General features: G+C 49.2%; 1 protein-coding gene across 1 annotated transcript in view; it reads left to right on the forward strand.

Annotated features, from left to right (window-relative positions):
• Positions 1-8,163: 8,163 nt before the first annotated feature.
• The window catches only part of Lctl (lactase like), a 22,868-nt gene continuing 15,109 nt past the window's right edge, over positions 8,164-15,922 (forward strand). The window contains exons 1-6 of the mRNA XM_031345820.1: positions 8,164-8,395; positions 9,172-9,335; positions 9,983-10,070; positions 10,297-10,406; positions 12,363-12,491; positions 12,580-12,675. Coding sequence (XP_031201680.1) covers positions 8,281-8,395; positions 9,172-9,335; positions 9,983-10,070; positions 10,297-10,406; positions 12,363-12,491; positions 12,580-12,675 — 702 coding nt within the window. The 5' untranslated portion in view covers positions 8,164-8,280. The remainder of the gene's footprint in view (positions 8,396-9,171; positions 9,336-9,982; positions 10,071-10,296; positions 10,407-12,362; positions 12,492-12,579; positions 12,676-15,922) is intronic.

A 15,922-nucleotide genomic window follows, 5' to 3' on the forward strand; every position in this document is an offset into this window, starting at 1 on the left:
CCAGGTGCTGGTGTGACAGCGCCCACGAGGCAGCTCACGAGTGTCTGTAACTGCAGCTCCAGGGGAGCTAACACCCTCTTCTGTCCTTATAGGGGCCAGGCACACATGTCATACACAAACATGCATTCAGGCAAAATACCCATACGACTATAAAATAAAATGATTAAAAAACATGTTTTGAGCAGGGTGGTGGTGTCTCATGTCTTTGATTCCAGCACTTGGAAGGCAGAGGCAGGTGAATCTCTGTGTTTGAGGCCAGCCTGGTCTACAGAGGGAGTTCCAGGACAGACAGAGAAACCCTGTCTCGAAAAAACAAAAACAAAAACAAATATATATATATATATATGTATATATATATATTTATATATATGTATATATATATATATTGAAATATAAAAAAACTTTTTTTTTGAGACAGCATTTTTCTATGTAGTAGCCCTGGCTATCCTGGAACTCCCTCTGTAGACCAGGCTGGCCTCCATCTTACAGAGATCTGCCTGCCTTTGCCTCCTGAGTGCTGGGATTAAAAGTATGTAGCACTATCACCTGGTTTAAGTCCTAATCTTAAATAAAGTTGTTTTGGGGTTTTGTTTTGTTTTGTTTTTACTTTTATTTATTTATTTAATGTATATGAGTACACTTTTGCTATCTTCAGACACACCAGAAGAGGGCATTGGATCCGTATTACAAATGGTTGTGAGCCACCACGTGGTTGCTGGAAATTGAACTCAGGACCTCTGGAGGAGCAGTCAGTGCTCTTAACCACTGAGCCATCTCTCCAGCCCTGTTGTTTTTTTGTGTTTTTGGTTTTTTTTTTGTAATGGAGGACAGGCTTGGGACCTATGAGACCTCAGCTGGTGAGGTCTGACTCAGTCCATACCCCTCAGATGGAAAGGCATCGGCTGGTGTCCACAGAAGCGTTGATGCTTCTTCACATGTGAGGAGAAACCCCAGGTCCTGATGATCACAGGGGGTGACAAAGTCTCCTGTGCAGATGGCAGTGTGGCACAAGGGGAGTAATGTCTTCTCCTCTGCCCCCTCGTTGCTGAGGCCCATACACGTGCTCACAGATGGGAGTTCAGGCTTCGCAGGGCAGAGCCTGGTCCCCTAGAGAGCTCACTGCTCCAGAGGGGCTGTGCTCCACCCAGAGCCCCCTGAAAAGTGGCAAGACAACTTTAGCTTGGACAATATGGTGGAACTGCTGACAGGGTCCCTTCTGAAGACTTCTCTCTGCTGGGCACTAATGGATTAGGCATTTGGGTTCATTCATTGTGGTGTTCAGTGTTAAACTGACCCCATGTGTGGGTATTGGTCAATATTGTCCTCAGGACAAATATGGCAGTTAAGATGCAGCATCGGGCAAGCAGAATACTGAAGGAGGACTCCATGTGTGGACCTCCTCGCCATGTCCCCCTCTTCTACAGCATCCAGGCCCCTGCACGTCCCCTGGCCCTCCAAGCCAACTCTGCACACAGCTCTACACAAGCTCTGTCCCACACTGCCCCTGGAGCCACCCCATGCACTGACACTGTGACCTGACAAGCTGAGCCAGCCTCTCTTGTTCCTGCCAGGCTCTGTTTGCCAACTTCCAGGCTGTTCTGACCAACTTCCTTTTCCCACAAAATCTAAACCAACATGCCTGAAAACACCTGTCACCTCTTTTATTTTTTTATTTTATTTTATTTTATTTTTTCAAGATTTGAACACCTGGTTTATTGGGGGAAGCTAGTAATGCAAACTGCAACTGTCTTTGCTGCAACTTACAAAATAGTGTTCTGATATTTAAAATAAGCTTGTTTCCATTAGGTAAGTAATAAATGGAAGGAAAAAATATATAATAGTAGCCTTTCCCATATGTATTCAGAGAAACTCATTCCCAAATTTTCCACTTGTATGTACTATGCAGATATTTTAAGTCTGTTTACCAAGGAAGACCAGGTTTTTAATTGTATTTAGGTTTCTGTTACAGTTAAAACCTGTTCTGGCTGTCTCTGAGTAGGGCTCAGTTAAGGCTGAGAGGAGGCATTGACGTGTCTTCTCCCAGGATGTCTGCATGGCACTGCTATCACAGTGGTGACCCTCCTGTGCCTTCCTGCCTGGCCTCTTCACATCCACCAGGCCATCCTCCCATCCAGTCTATGCCGGTTCTAAACATACACACACAAAACTGTACAGACTTCTTCATATGGCTTCTTCCCACACCTACCCCTCTAAACTACATTAAAAGAGGAAAATCTTCTTAGCATTTCAGTAGGTGTCACCTCTTTTATTATGCTACATTGTGTGTATACACACACACACAGACACGCACCCCAGCTTGAATGCTGAGGTCAGACAACTTTCCGGAGTTGGCTCTCTCCTACCACCGGGTGAGGCTCGGTGATTGACCTCAAGCCGCTGGCAGGGGTATTTATCTGCAGAGCCATTTCAGGAGCTCTTCTGTGACCTCTTTATTTGGGATGAATATCCTTACTTTCCCATTCCCCCCAGGAGAATTAGGTAACAGGCTTTCACTGGGAAGAACAAAGAGATCCAGTGAGACCCCCCCAAGTTCATCTTAAGAATCTGGACATGAGGTTTAGACATAAATAGAGGGCCGAAGGGGCTAGAAAGATGGATCAGCAGTGAAGACCACCTTCTCTCTCTTCTGAAGGTCCCAAACCAATGTCAGGTCCCAGTACCCACATTGGGAAGCTCACACTGTCTATAACTCTAGCTTGGAGATCCAACACCCTGTTCTGGCCTCTGTGGATACCCAAATACACAGGCACACAGGCGCACAGGCACACATGCATGTGCGCCAAATAAATATTTTTTAAAGAATTATTTATGTATTTTATGCACATGAGTACACTGTAGTTGTCTTCAGACATACCAGAAGAGGGCATCAGATCCCATTACAGATGGTTGTGAGCCACTATGTGGTTGCTGGGAATTGAACTCAGGACCTCTGGAAGAGCAGTTGGTGCTCTTAACCACTGAGCCATCTCTCCAGCCTGCCAAATAAATATTTGAGTAGAAGGTCACAGTTACATAGTGAAGGGAAATCCTGGTCAAGAGGAGGCTCTTCCCACCCATGACACATCACCGTCTTAGCTCCAGTCTCTCTTACAAAGTGGTCTTCTTGTTTCTCAGAACCGTGTGACCTCTCTTTCTGGGAGACGAACTTTCTCTGACTATCAGTGGGCTTCACAAGTCTCGGGAAGGGCACGAGTGTCTCTCTGTAGAATAATTTCACTCCTGCCAGGACGGTTCCCACATCGTGTGTGCCTGGGGACCCATGGTGTCATCAGGATTGAGAACCAGAGCCTTCACTTTGATGAGGTCTCTCACCACAGTCACACAGTTCATGCGGAGTCAATGATGGGCTGTCAGTGATGGATGCCAGCTTCACAGTCCCTTGCTGGTGATGGGAAGAAGCTGGGGTTGGCAGAGCAAGAGTGCCTCTCAGTCTTTTGATGCATGTTGTTGTCAGCCTAGCCTGGACATCAGGAACTTTGACCCCTATGCAGACCTCAGACAGCCACCAGAGTGTGTGTAGCGGGGGTTGTGTGTGGGGAGGGAACATCGAGAAGGGGCACCAGCTATCAGGGCTCTCTCCCCTTCCAGCCAGAGCCAGGCCCGGAGTCGGTGGGATGAAAGCCAGGCCTCTCTTCAGACCCCAGGCAGCCCCATCACGCTGGGCTGACCAGCCTTTCCAACATAAACACGAGGTCCAGGCTCCTGGGTAGAGACATTTTCCAGAGATGACATCAGCTCTGAAAGTGGTATGTTTCCTGCCACTGTCAGCCCAGAACACAGCATGCCTAGAGCCCACTGGTTGGAAAGGGGGTACCACAGAAATAGCCCATGGGGGCTGTGGTCACTAGGAGAGATGGCCGATAGCCCTCTCAGCTGTGAGCATGACCTGGCCTGGCACTGAAGGAATAATACAAGGAGAGAGAAAAGGTCCTAACTCACCAGGTCCCCAAACACACCTGGGATGAATGCTCCAGTTGTCCCCTCTATCAGTAGCCACACCCTTCCTGCTTTGTGCCATTTGCCAAGTGTTCCCACATCCTTTAAGGACCATGTCCAGGGCTGGAGAGATGGCTCAGCGGGTAAGAGCAATGACTGCTCTTCCGGAGGTCCTGAGTTCAAATCCCAGCAACCACATGGTGGCTCACAACCATCCATAACAAGATCTGATGCCCTCTTCTGGTGTGTCTGAAGATAGCTATAGTGTACCTACCTATACTAAATAAATAAATCTAAAAAAAAACAAAAAACAAAAGGATCATGTCCAACATCTCTCAAGACTGTGAGGGCTGGCCTAGCCCTCATTCCCACCCATCAGTGTACCCCTCTCCAGCCTTCCAGTCCCCTCAGAGTCTAGCTGCTGCCACGCTTGTGGAGGACGACACAGGAGACTGACCCAAGAGTAGTAAGAATGGAAGGGAGGGGCTGCAGTGGCTAATGTTAATTGTCAAATTGATACAATCTAGAATCACTTGAAGAGGAGCCTCTGAGGATGCCTGTGAGGGATTGTCTTAATTACATTAATTGATGTGGGAAGACTTGCCCACTGTGGGTGGCACCATTCCCTGGGCTTGGAGTCCTGGACGGTATAGAAAGGAAAGTGAGCTGAGCCGCAGCATGCACTCAGTCACTTCTCCTCTGCTTCTTGGCTATGGGTGCTATGTGGTCAGCTGTCTTAAGCTCTTGTAGTTTTGCTTTCCTGGCATTCGTAGACTGTTGAAGTGGAAACTTCTAATGTTTTGGAAAGTTAGCTATGCCAAATATGGTTTGCACACAGGTGAAAGGACGTCTTGCTAAAGCAAACACATGAAAGGATGCTTGATGAAGGAGTGTAAATATGACCCCACAAACAGTGGGAGATGAGCACTGAATTTTTGGTTTGGTTTGCTCTGCCTTGCTATTCTTCGCTAAAGACACACATGTATTGGTTCACCTTAGCATTGTAACTCGCCCAAGAACTGCTTGTGAAGTTCCTGCAGCAGCTGGCCGCTTCTGTGGCCTTGCCTCAGGCCAGCTGGCGAGCCTGGCAGTTTCTTCAGGATTGAACTACTGCTGCCTGTTGTCTGCATGCCTAGAGGACTGGTCTGAAGCTGCTAAGTCATATTTGGTGTTTGCTATGGGACTGAACTGCAGCCCAAGAAGATTACGCTTGATCCCAAAGAACAGGTGAACAGGTCTACTTCCTCGTATCCTAACAACTTTTCTCTTCCACTACCTCTGCTGGGTGGTAGGCTAGAGGACAGGTTGAACCCTTTTGTTCGTTTGTTTGGTTTTTGTTTTTGTTTTTAAAGGTTTATTTATTTATTATGTGTAAGTACACTGTAGCTGTCTTCAGACACACCAGAAGAGGGCATCAGGTCTCATTATGGGTGGTTGTGAGCCACCACGTGGTGCTGGGATTTGAATTCAGGATCTTAGGAAGAGCAATCAGTGCTCTTACCCACTGAGCCATTTCTCCAGCCCTATTTTTTTTAAACGTATGTATTTTTTTTTTAAGATTTATTTATTTATAATAAGTACACTGTAGCTGTCTTCAGATGCACCAGAAAAGGGCATCAGATCTCATTATGGGTGGTCATGAGCCACCATGTGGTTGCTGGGATTTGAACTCAGGACCTTTGGGAGAGCAGTCAGTGCTCTTATCTGCTGAGCCATCTCACCAGCAGGTTGAACCTTATTAGAAGTAGGTTGAGCTGGGAGGTGGTGGCGCATGTCTTTAATCCCAGCACTTGGGAGGCAGAGACAGGCAGATTTCTGAGTTCGAGGCCAGCCTGGTCTACAGAGTGAGTTCCAGGACAGCCAGGACTATACAGAGAAACCCTGTCTCGAATAAATAAATAAATAAATAAATAAATAAATAAATAACCAAATAAATAAATAACCAAATAAATAAATAACCAAATAAGTAACCAAATAAATAAATAATAAAAAATGATTTAGTAGGGGCTGGTGAGATGGCTCAGTGGTTAAGAGCACTGACTGCTCTTCTGAAGGTCCTGAGTTCAGATCCCAGCAACCACATGGTGGCTCACGACCACCCATAATGAGATCTGATGCCCTCTTTTGGTGTGTCTGAAGACAGCTACAGTGAATTACGCCGGAGCAAGCGGGGACCGGTGCGAGCAGGGGCTGGAGTGAGGGGGGCTGGAGCGAGCAGGCCGTTCTGAGTTCAATTCCTAGCAGCCACATGATGGCTCACAGCCATCTGTACAGCTACAGTGTACTCATACATATAAAATAAATAAATAAATCTTTAAAAAAAATTTGGTAAAAGCAGAGCTGCTTCAACCCCCGCCCCTGACTCAGGCACTAGAACTATAAATAAAGCGATCTGTGAAGGCTGTGGACGTCCGTCCAGTCAGTGTCTCAGTTATGCGTTGCTGAGACCAAATACCTGATGAGAGCAACTGAGGAAAGTGTGCACAGTTCCAGGGTGCAGGGAGGAGGGAGGGGTGGTAGGAGCGGGAAGTGGCTGGCACATGGGCCGTCAGGAAGCAGGGAGAAATGGATGCTGGGCCTCAGCTCGCTGGTGTTTATTCAGCTGAGACCTCAGCTCATGGGATGGTGTTGCCACATTCAGTGTGGGATTCCTAACAGACATAGCCAGAGATTTGTCTTCATGTTGTGACTCTAAGTCCTATAAAGTTGACAAGATTAACTAATCCACAGTGTTAGCCATTTTCATGGCAATTGTAAAATTCCATTTTCTCCCCACACTATTGGGTGTTTGTTCCCTGCTCTGGCTAACGGGATCCTGGGTGAAGGGATCTGTACTGGGGGGGGGGGGGACTCTGAGAGGAGGCAAGGACAAGTTCACTGGTGATGTGGAATTGCAGGCTGGAGGGCTGGGGGTAGGCAGCTGTAGGGACTTCCTGAAGGTGGAGGAGGTGGGCTAGGGAATGCTTGGAGAATGGATAGAAAAACCCCAACCACAATAGGGGAAGGCCTGAGTCTGAGAGAGATGCATAGAGTGGAGGCAAAGGGGGCTTCCAGCTGAGTGGAGTGTGGGATTATGGGAGGGGAGGCTTCTCTGATGGAGGCTCATTGCTAGAGGAGCTGCCTTGGGATGCAAGCAGGTGGTAGGAACCTTGACTCACACGTTTTCACAGACAACCATGGCAGAACTAGAAGCTGAGGAAAAGATGAGGAGTCTGAGGAGAGGAGGCTTATGTGGAAAACCCAACATCACTTTCTTGAGAGATTTTTCTGTGGTATTAAGAAGGGTAAACTAGCCAGGCAGTGGAGGCACACGCCTTTAATCCCAACACTTGGGAGGCAGAGGCAGTCGGATTTCTGAGTTCGAGGCCAGCCTGGTCTACAGAGTGAGTTCCAGGAAAGCCAGGGCTACACAGAGAAACCCTGTCTCGAAAAAGTAAAAGAAAAGAAAAAAAAAAGGGTAAACTGAAAAACTGAAACGTTATCAACCCAAGTCCCAAGTGGTCCCAAGTCCACAACCCCTCCTCAGGATGCCCAGGAGTGTGGTGAAGGTTGCATGCGAGGCCCAGAGGGAGCTGGGAGAACGAGGTCACCTCCCCTGATGCTGCCCTTCTTCTTTGGGAAGGAGCCAGCTGGATGCCCAGGCCCAGTGCCCAGGCTACTGCTGAGTCAGTTACTTTTAGTCTGCTCAGCATTCTGGCCTATGCCCTCCCTGTGGGATTATTGAAACTCTTTGTTGGGGTCAGGCCACAGACCACACCCCTGACTAGAGGCTTCCATGCCTGTAGGCTCTGCTTTGGGGGGAAAGTGTGGGGCCCAGGAGTCATTCAGAGAGACCTGTAGCTGACAACAGTGGCCCTGGGGGTGTCAAGAGCTGAGGACCATCTTGGGTAAGCTGGTGGGCTTAATCAAAAAGGGGTTCCCAGTGGGAAGAGGCCTCTTGCTGACAGCTGAGGACAGAGGGCCCTAGATAGGGAGAGCACCCCATACAGGCTACACAGTAGGGAAGTAGGAGGCTGAGGGGACTCTGGGTTTTGGGAATCCCCCAGCAGACAGGTACTTTTCTGAGGCAGAGGCAGGTTCCTCACTAGATAGGAGCTACCTGAGTGGTGTGGGCTGCTTCATTTCAACACACCACGATCAGAATAGGAACCAGTTTGAAGTTTGGCCCATTAGCTCAGCTTCTGCACATTGTTTAATGCAGGGTCCCACACCCAGCTGCTGTGTGCCCAGACAAGCCGCTCTGTGGCCCCTTGCCTTTTTTCCCTCCTGGCCTATGTCCCTGAGCTGACAGGGGCTCTTAGGCATGGAGGAGGGTGGGGTGTCATGAAGCCAGTGTGGGTCATCATCCTTGGGTGGATCCTGCTGGTGCCCAGGGTAGGGACTGCCGGGAGAGGACCCCCAGAAGAGGCATCCTTCTTCTATGGAACCTTTCCACCTGGTATGTCCATGCCTCCGCTATTCTGTCCTTAGACTGTCTGTCTGTCTATCTATCCATGTGTCGGTCTCTATTGGTCTTTCTACCTTGGCTGACTTGCCAAAGAATTGGAATTGGGCGCTTTGGCTTCCTGTCTGGTAGGATGGGGAAAACATCCATGTGAATGTTCTAAAAGGAAATTTCCTGGTAGAGCTGGTAGAGAGGTGGAGGTCCTGGGTAGGAGGGTTGTCTGTCCATCAGTGTGTCTGTGTGGTGCTGAAATTCCAACTTAGAGCCTTGGCCATGCCAGGCAAGTACTTTGGTACTGAGCTATATCTCCAACCCAGAAAGTTTTTAGAAGTTACTAGAATTAGAATTCATCAGTTAAGAATGCTTACTGCTCTTGTAGAGGCCTGGGGTTCAGTTCCCAGTTCCCACATCCATCTGGTGACTCATTTCTAACTCCAAGGGATCCAGGCCCTTTTCTGGCCTCTTCAGACACCTGTATTCACCAGCCTTCCTGCCCACCCACCCCCACACACATCAGTACACAAATTGATAAAAAAATAAAAATCTAAAACAAGTTATTAATATCTACAGAGAATGGATGCTAATTAGAGCTGTCATTGTACACAAAATGTTTTAAATTCTGTATCTTTCCTCTCCCTGTTCCCTACATTCCTATTCCAGGGAGCTGGGAAGGGTCACTGGGTGTTCTGAGCCTGAGCAGCATAGTTAGTGTTCCCAAGGTAGGTGGAGTTGGAGCAGTCCAGGGCCCGGTGTGGGGTCTCTCTCTACAGGCTTCTCCTGGGGTGTGGGCAGTTCTGCCTACCAGACAGAAGGTGCATGGGACCAGGATGGGAAAGGGCCCAGCATCTGGGATGCCTTCACACATGGCCGAAAGGGACAGGTGCTAGGAGATGACACAGCAGACGCAGCCTGTGACAGCTACTATAAAGTTCAGGTGCGTGAAGGGGGGCTGTGTTTGCCATCCTGCCTGAGAGGTGGGGAGTGGAGTATGGGGGCATCTCACTGACAATAGCAACCTGATGTTCTGCTAAACACCCTGAATCCAGCACTGCCCAAGGAAGGTGGGGCGGTGGTGGCTGAGGCTATGAGTGCCAGGATGTAGGAAGAAGGAAAATGAGAAGGGTCAGCAACCAGGCGCCAAAAAGCCCAGTGACTTGGTCCCAGAGCCTGAAGGAGGGAATGCAGCAGCTCACCCTCAGATCCCCTGTTCTCCTTCAAGTTTTTGTTTTGTTTTGTTTTTTTGTTTGTTTGGTTGGTTTTTGTTTTTTCAAGACAGGGTTTCTCTATATAGCCCTGGCTATCCTGGAACTCACTCTATAGATCAGGCTGGCCTCGAACTCAGAAATCTGCCTGCCTCTGCCTCCCAAGTGCTGGGATTAAAGGCGTGTGCCACCACTGCTGCCCGGCTCCTTCAAGTTTATTAACAATCTTGCATGGACTTCTGTCTGTGAGCACATTGCCAGTGTGGAGCAGGAACTTGTAGTATACTCATTCTAGAGGACATCCTTGAGGCCCCCAAGACGTCTCCTCCTCCCTCATAGCCCAGGAGGCCTAGCCTGCTTCCCCATCCTGTCTACACAGGAGGACATTGCCCTGCTGAAGGAACTACAAGTCAGCCACTACCGATTTTCCCTGTCTTGGCCACGGCTTCTGCCCACGGGGGTCCGAGGTGAGTGATAACAGTCCCTCCCTAGGCTCTGTGGGGAATCAGTGTCAGGTGAGGGTGACCAGCCCTCGAGCATGGGGTTCAGCAGGTAACTGAGCTCCAGGCATACCAACGACATTCTTCTATGGCTCAGGACACTGGGCTACGGGGGTGGGGGTGGGACTTTCAGCCTTCAGAAGGCCAGGAATGTCGTACCCAGAGGAAAGCCCAAGTTCTGTTTCACATACAGCTGAACAGGTGAACAAGAGAGGAATCAAATTCTACAGCGATTTCATTGACGCCCTTCTGAAGAGCAACATCACCCCCATTGTGACCTTGCATCACTGGGATCTGCCACAGGTGAGGGCTTGGTTCAGCAGGAGGCAACCTGCTGTAAGGACTTACAATGTCCAAAAAATCAGCCAGAGCCTGGAGTCTGAGTCTGGACAGAGAGATGGTGTGAGTGATTGTCTTAGCTTATTTGTACTGCTCTGACAGAATGCCACAGCCTGGTGAAGTTAAAATCATTATTAGCTTGTCTCAGTTCTGCAGTCCAAAGTCAGGGTGCCAAAAGTGTCCATGAACTAGGGACTGGCCTGTGCTTCCAAAATGGGGTCTTGAACACTGTGTCCTCTAGGGGGCGCTGTGTCCCCACAAGGCAAAGGTGGAGAAGAGAAAGGAGTGAACTAGCAATGTCATTTTTACAGGGTCCTTATTCATGAGGAGGGTTTGTAACATCCATGGGACTGGAGAGATGGTTCGTTGGACTGTCCTCAGCCCCCACATAAAAAGCCAGGCATGGTCGGTAGAATGTGCCTGTAATGCTAGCATTTGGTGAGATGGCCATCCAGCCTAGCAGAATCAAATCCATGAGCTTTGGTCTCAAAAATAAGCTGAAGAGTGATTAAGATACCTGAAGTTGATTCAACCCTCCCCCCCCCCCCCCCCCCCCCCCCCCGCTCTCCGCACATGTACACTTACAAAGCATTAGCTGGGGGGCCATGCTGCTGTGGTAAATGAAGAGTGGGGTCCTAATGTTTCCCAGAACATTGAGCATAAGGAAAAAACTTATGTGTGTATGCATGCTGTTGGGTACTGAACCCAGGACTTGCTGGGCAAGCCCTCTACCCCTGAGCTAAACAAGCCCAAATGCTTCTGGACTCAGGTTTGGTGGCACAGTGTATTCCACCAGTTTTGTTCAGCCGTTATTTCCTTTGTTTGAGACAGTACCACTTGCCCTCGTCCATAGCCATCATGCCCAGCCTCTTGTCCCAAAATGCGTCAGAAATCTCTGTCAACGTTCAGGCAGTTTTCCTTCCATCGCCTGGGCCCCACATAGGTGTTATACCAAGCCAAGGGTATAACAGCCTGTGACCTGTGCCAGTCGATGCTGGGTCCAGAGTTCCGTGGAGGGGTGGAGGAGAAGGTTTGGGGAGAAGGTGGGTTGTACTCGGGGCACAGAATGATAAAAGGAGGAGCCGTAAGGATGATGGCTTCTGAGTAGGAGGGGCTTGCTGTGGGCGGTACTGGAGACTGGAGGCGTGGCCTGAGGCCGCGAAGCTAAGGCAACTGGAAACTGGGTTGGGGAGCTAGTAAAGGGTTGTTAGCCAGAGCAGAGGACACAACCGGTTTGCAGTTTTTCCCTATGGGCTTCTGCCATAGAGGTTTTTTATTACCTCACACTAATAGCAGAGGCTCCAGGCAGTACCCTGACTTCAACAAGACCCTCCAAATTCTCCCCAGCGCTCTCCTACCAGCGCCGGGTCTCCTCCAGCTATCACAAAGAGTATTATAGACATTCCCCAGTATCACATCTCACCCTGGACCTACCCACGCAGACCTCAAGCTTGCTAAGTACTTGAGGATGAACCTGAACTTTTTTTTTTTTTTTGAGATTCGATTTCAAAAAATCGTGACTAGAACTCACTTGGTAAACCAGGCTGGCCTCAAACTCAGAGATCCGCCTGCCTCTGCCTCCTGAATTCTGAGATTAAAGGCATACACCACTATTGCCCGGCTACCCTGAATTTCTTATCTTCCTGCCTTTACCTTCTGAGTGCTAGGGTGAGAGGCATGTGCCCCTATGCCTGGTTTACATCTTAAATATCCAGTCTGTCAGCTTCTTCCTTAGCAGGCATTTCCAGCTTCCTCTGATCCCTCCAGTTAGGTTTAAAGGATGCTCCCTTGCAGCCGAGGCTCTGTGCCCCCTTCCCTGCATCTTTGCTTCCATTCTCACATTATAGTCACCCATGCTTTACCCAGAGACTTCACCAACCTACTCCATAGTCTCTCCAGGGCTTCTCTCTCTGTTGACAGATGCTCCAGGTGACATATGGTGGGTGGCAGAATGTGAGTATGACCCGATACTTCAGGGACTATGCTGACCTATGTTTTGAGGTCTTTGGGGACCGAGTGAAGCATTGGCTCACATTCAGTGATCCTCGGGTAAGTAGGGCCTCTTCTTCAGATGGGGAGACAGGGATGTCCCCTGCTGTCTCTCATGATCCTGGGGTCCCCATTGCTGTCTCTGCAGACAATGGTAGAAAAGGGCTATGAGACCGGTCTCCATGCACCAGGCCTGAGGCTCCAGGGCACTGGCCTGTACATGGCTGCGCACCATATCATTAAGGTAAGCCGGATCCTTCTGGGGCGAAGGGTGGGCTCCAGGCAGAGTCATTGCCTCAAGGGTCACACTGATCCTCTACCACATCAGTATATGCCCTCAGTGTCAGCCCACTATGGCAGAGGTTCTACAATGGGTCCTGTTTATTATCTTACCAAGAAGCTAGGGGTAGACATTTGGAAACTTTATAAACTTTGTGAGGAATGGTGAAGGGAAGAGGGTACGTGGCAGTAGATAAGGCCAAACCCTGAAAGAATAGAAGGAAGAAACCAGAGGGTGTGAAGGCCAGCAGGAAGGACTCAGGGCAGTCACAGATCATGGCCTGAGGTTTTGGAAGGAAGAGGGAGGAACAGTTTGGAAGTGTCAATGAAGCTATTCTTCGAAGCAAGGCAGAACCCTCCTTTTCCAGTTTAAGGTATGTGGGCTGGGGGAGGGGGTTGGTCTCTGCTTGGTGACTTACAGTGGAAATCTTCAGGGCTGCCAATTGGCAATCGGAGCATGGGTAGGGAGGAGGCATTCAGAGAAGGTGCTTAGCGAACACAGAAGGCTGAGGGAGGGTAAAGACAGTGGGTTGCTTACAAGACACGAGTGAAGAAGATACGGCGGGAGTGATGTTGGGGATGCAAAGCCTGGCAGAACTCATCCCAGTGGACGCTGGCTGGCTACTGGCTGGCAGGATAACCTGCTCTAGCTGGATACTGGCTGGCAGGATAACCTGCTCTAGCTGGAAGGATACACTATGATGACACTCTGACCTGCACTCAAGCCTGGGAAAAGACTCATATTTCTCTTACTTTTTATAAGATTGACTGGAGATTTTTTTTAAATTGTTTATTTTTATTTGTATGAGTACACTGTCACTCTGTTCAGACACACCAGAAGGGGGCATCAGATTCCATTACAGATGCTTATGAGCCACCATGTGGTTGCTGGGAATTGAACTCAGGACCTCTGGAAGAGCAGTCAGTGCTCTTAACTGCTGAGCCATCTCTCCAGACCCTTGGAGGTTTTTGTTTTTTTTTTTAAACACGCATATGTATGTGTATGAGTGTTTTACCTGTATATATGTAAGTGTAATATGTGTATGCAGTGTTCTTGTAGACCAAGAAGAGGGAGATGGATCTCTTGGGACTGGAGTTATAGATGGTTGTGAGCTACCATATGGGTGCTGGGAACTGAACCAAAGTCCTCTGTGGGAGCAGCCAGTGCTCTTAACTACTGAGCCATTGCTCCAGCCTCTGACTTAAGAGTTCTTTAACTGAACAGTTAAAGGGCAGAGCAATCCATAAAAGAGTGTTATAGCTGGGCGGTGGTGGCATACGCCTTTAATCCCAGCACTTGGGAGGCAGAGGCAGGAGGATTTCTAAGTTTGAGGCCAGCCTGGTCTACAGAGTGAGTTCCAGGACAGCCAGGGCTACACAGAGAAACCCCGTATCGAAAAACAAAAACAAAAAACAAACATAAAAGAGCTTTTGATACTGTTTCTGAAGGCACTCTGGCCAGTTTGAGCCGGGTGAGCAAGACTCTGGCAGGCTTTGCCCTTCCCCCACTCCCTCTGCCTAGCTAAAAACCATTAGATTCCATTCCGGAAGAGTAGCCTCCAAGGTCTATTCCCTTATTTGGCCAGTTCCTCCTCCTGGGGCTGACTACCAAGGTCCAGCAATCTAAGTGTTAAAGTCCAGCAATCAAATGCCCCCTTTGGCTCATGTAATTAACATGCCCCATTAAAATTAAGCACCGCATCCTAGCACGGGCTTCCCCTTGTATCTTTATAAACTGGCATTTACCTATGTGCCATGTTGTTGTCCTCTCTATCCAGATGCACTCCTTTGTCCAACTCCTGCCCTGTTTCCCTTGTTCCCTTCCTCTTCTCTCTCATCCTGGCTCCTGTGTTTTTCTCTTACTCCCTGACCTCTGTCCCTCTGGGGCAAATGAATCTCCTCTTGTGCTGAGAACAGTTTGTGCAATGTGCCATATCACTGGTCAATTCCAGGTTTCCTCCTGGTTTTCTAGTTACTTACTAGCTAGTAAAATGATAAACATAGAGACTGTATGAAATAGCCCAGTCTCTAAAGTGCTTGGCATGAAGAGGACCTAGGTAAAAAAAAGCTGAGTGTCTTAGGGTTACTGTTTGTCTTAATCACTGTTCTATTGCTGTGAAGAGACACCATGACCTCAACAACTCTTATAAAGGACAGCATTTAACTGGGGGCTTGCTTACAGTTTTAGAGGCTTAGTCATGGCAAGGGAACATAGATGGCATCAGGCATGGTGCTGGAGAAGTAGTTGAGAGCTAAATCCAGACCCACAGACAAAGAGACAGAGACAAAGGAGAAGGGAGAGAGAGGAAAGGGGAAAGAAGGGGAGGGGGAGAGAAAGGAAGAGGGGGGAAGAGAAGGAAAAGAAGGGAGGAATGGGGAGAGGAGAGAGAGAGATGCTTACACACACAAAGAAACACAAAGAGGAGAAGGGAGAGAGGAGGAAGAGAAGGGGAGAGAAGAGGTGAGAGACTGGGCCTGGCATGGGCTTTTGAAATCTCAAAGCCCACTATTAGTGACACACCTCCAACAAGGCCACTCCATTCTAATCAGAGCTCCACTCCCTAGTGACTATGCATTCAAATGTGAGCCGTGGGGAGGTGGGCATTCTATATTGCTGTGATAAAACACCAAGACAAAGAGCAACTTGAGTGTTGGGTGCTGCGGTGTAGAAAGAAAGAGGTGGGAGAGACCGCGTCCTGCCAGAGCTCCGGGAGACTGCTGCCTGACCCCAAGGAACCTGAGGGACTGGAGTCGGACCCCGCTGGGGGTGGGGGAGGGGAGGCGCAGTCTTGGTTCCGACTCTTGGGCACTATAGACTGCTGGGTACCGTGGAGATGGCTCTGAGGTCCCTGGGCCGCACGGGGATGACATGTTCTACCTCTTGGACATCCCAGAATGCTGTATGTCTCGAAAGAGCTGAGAACAGACCCTTGGGCGAACTCTGGCCTAGTGGTCGAAGAGGAAAGGGTAGGAGGAGTGAGTCTGGCTAGCTCAGGCGGCTGTGGACTGCTTGGTTTGGCTGGCAGCTGTGGCTCGAGGCACGAGGCTGGTTAGAGGGAAACCTGCTCCATTGCTCCAGTACAGAGGATCCTGATGAGCAGAGACTGTCCGTGGTTTTAGTGCTTTATTGTAGAAAAAAAGAGAGAGAGAAAGGGGGGGCAAGGAGGGAGGGAAGGAGGGAGGGAGGGATTGAGGGAGGGAGGGGGGGCAAG

Source organism: Mastomys coucha, unplaced genomic scaffold, assembly GCF_008632895.1.
Source record: "Mastomys coucha isolate ucsf_1 unplaced genomic scaffold, UCSF_Mcou_1 pScaffold23, whole genome shotgun sequence".
In the NCBI taxonomy this organism is placed as follows: Eukaryota; Metazoa; Chordata; class Mammalia; order Rodentia; family Muridae; genus Mastomys; species Mastomys coucha.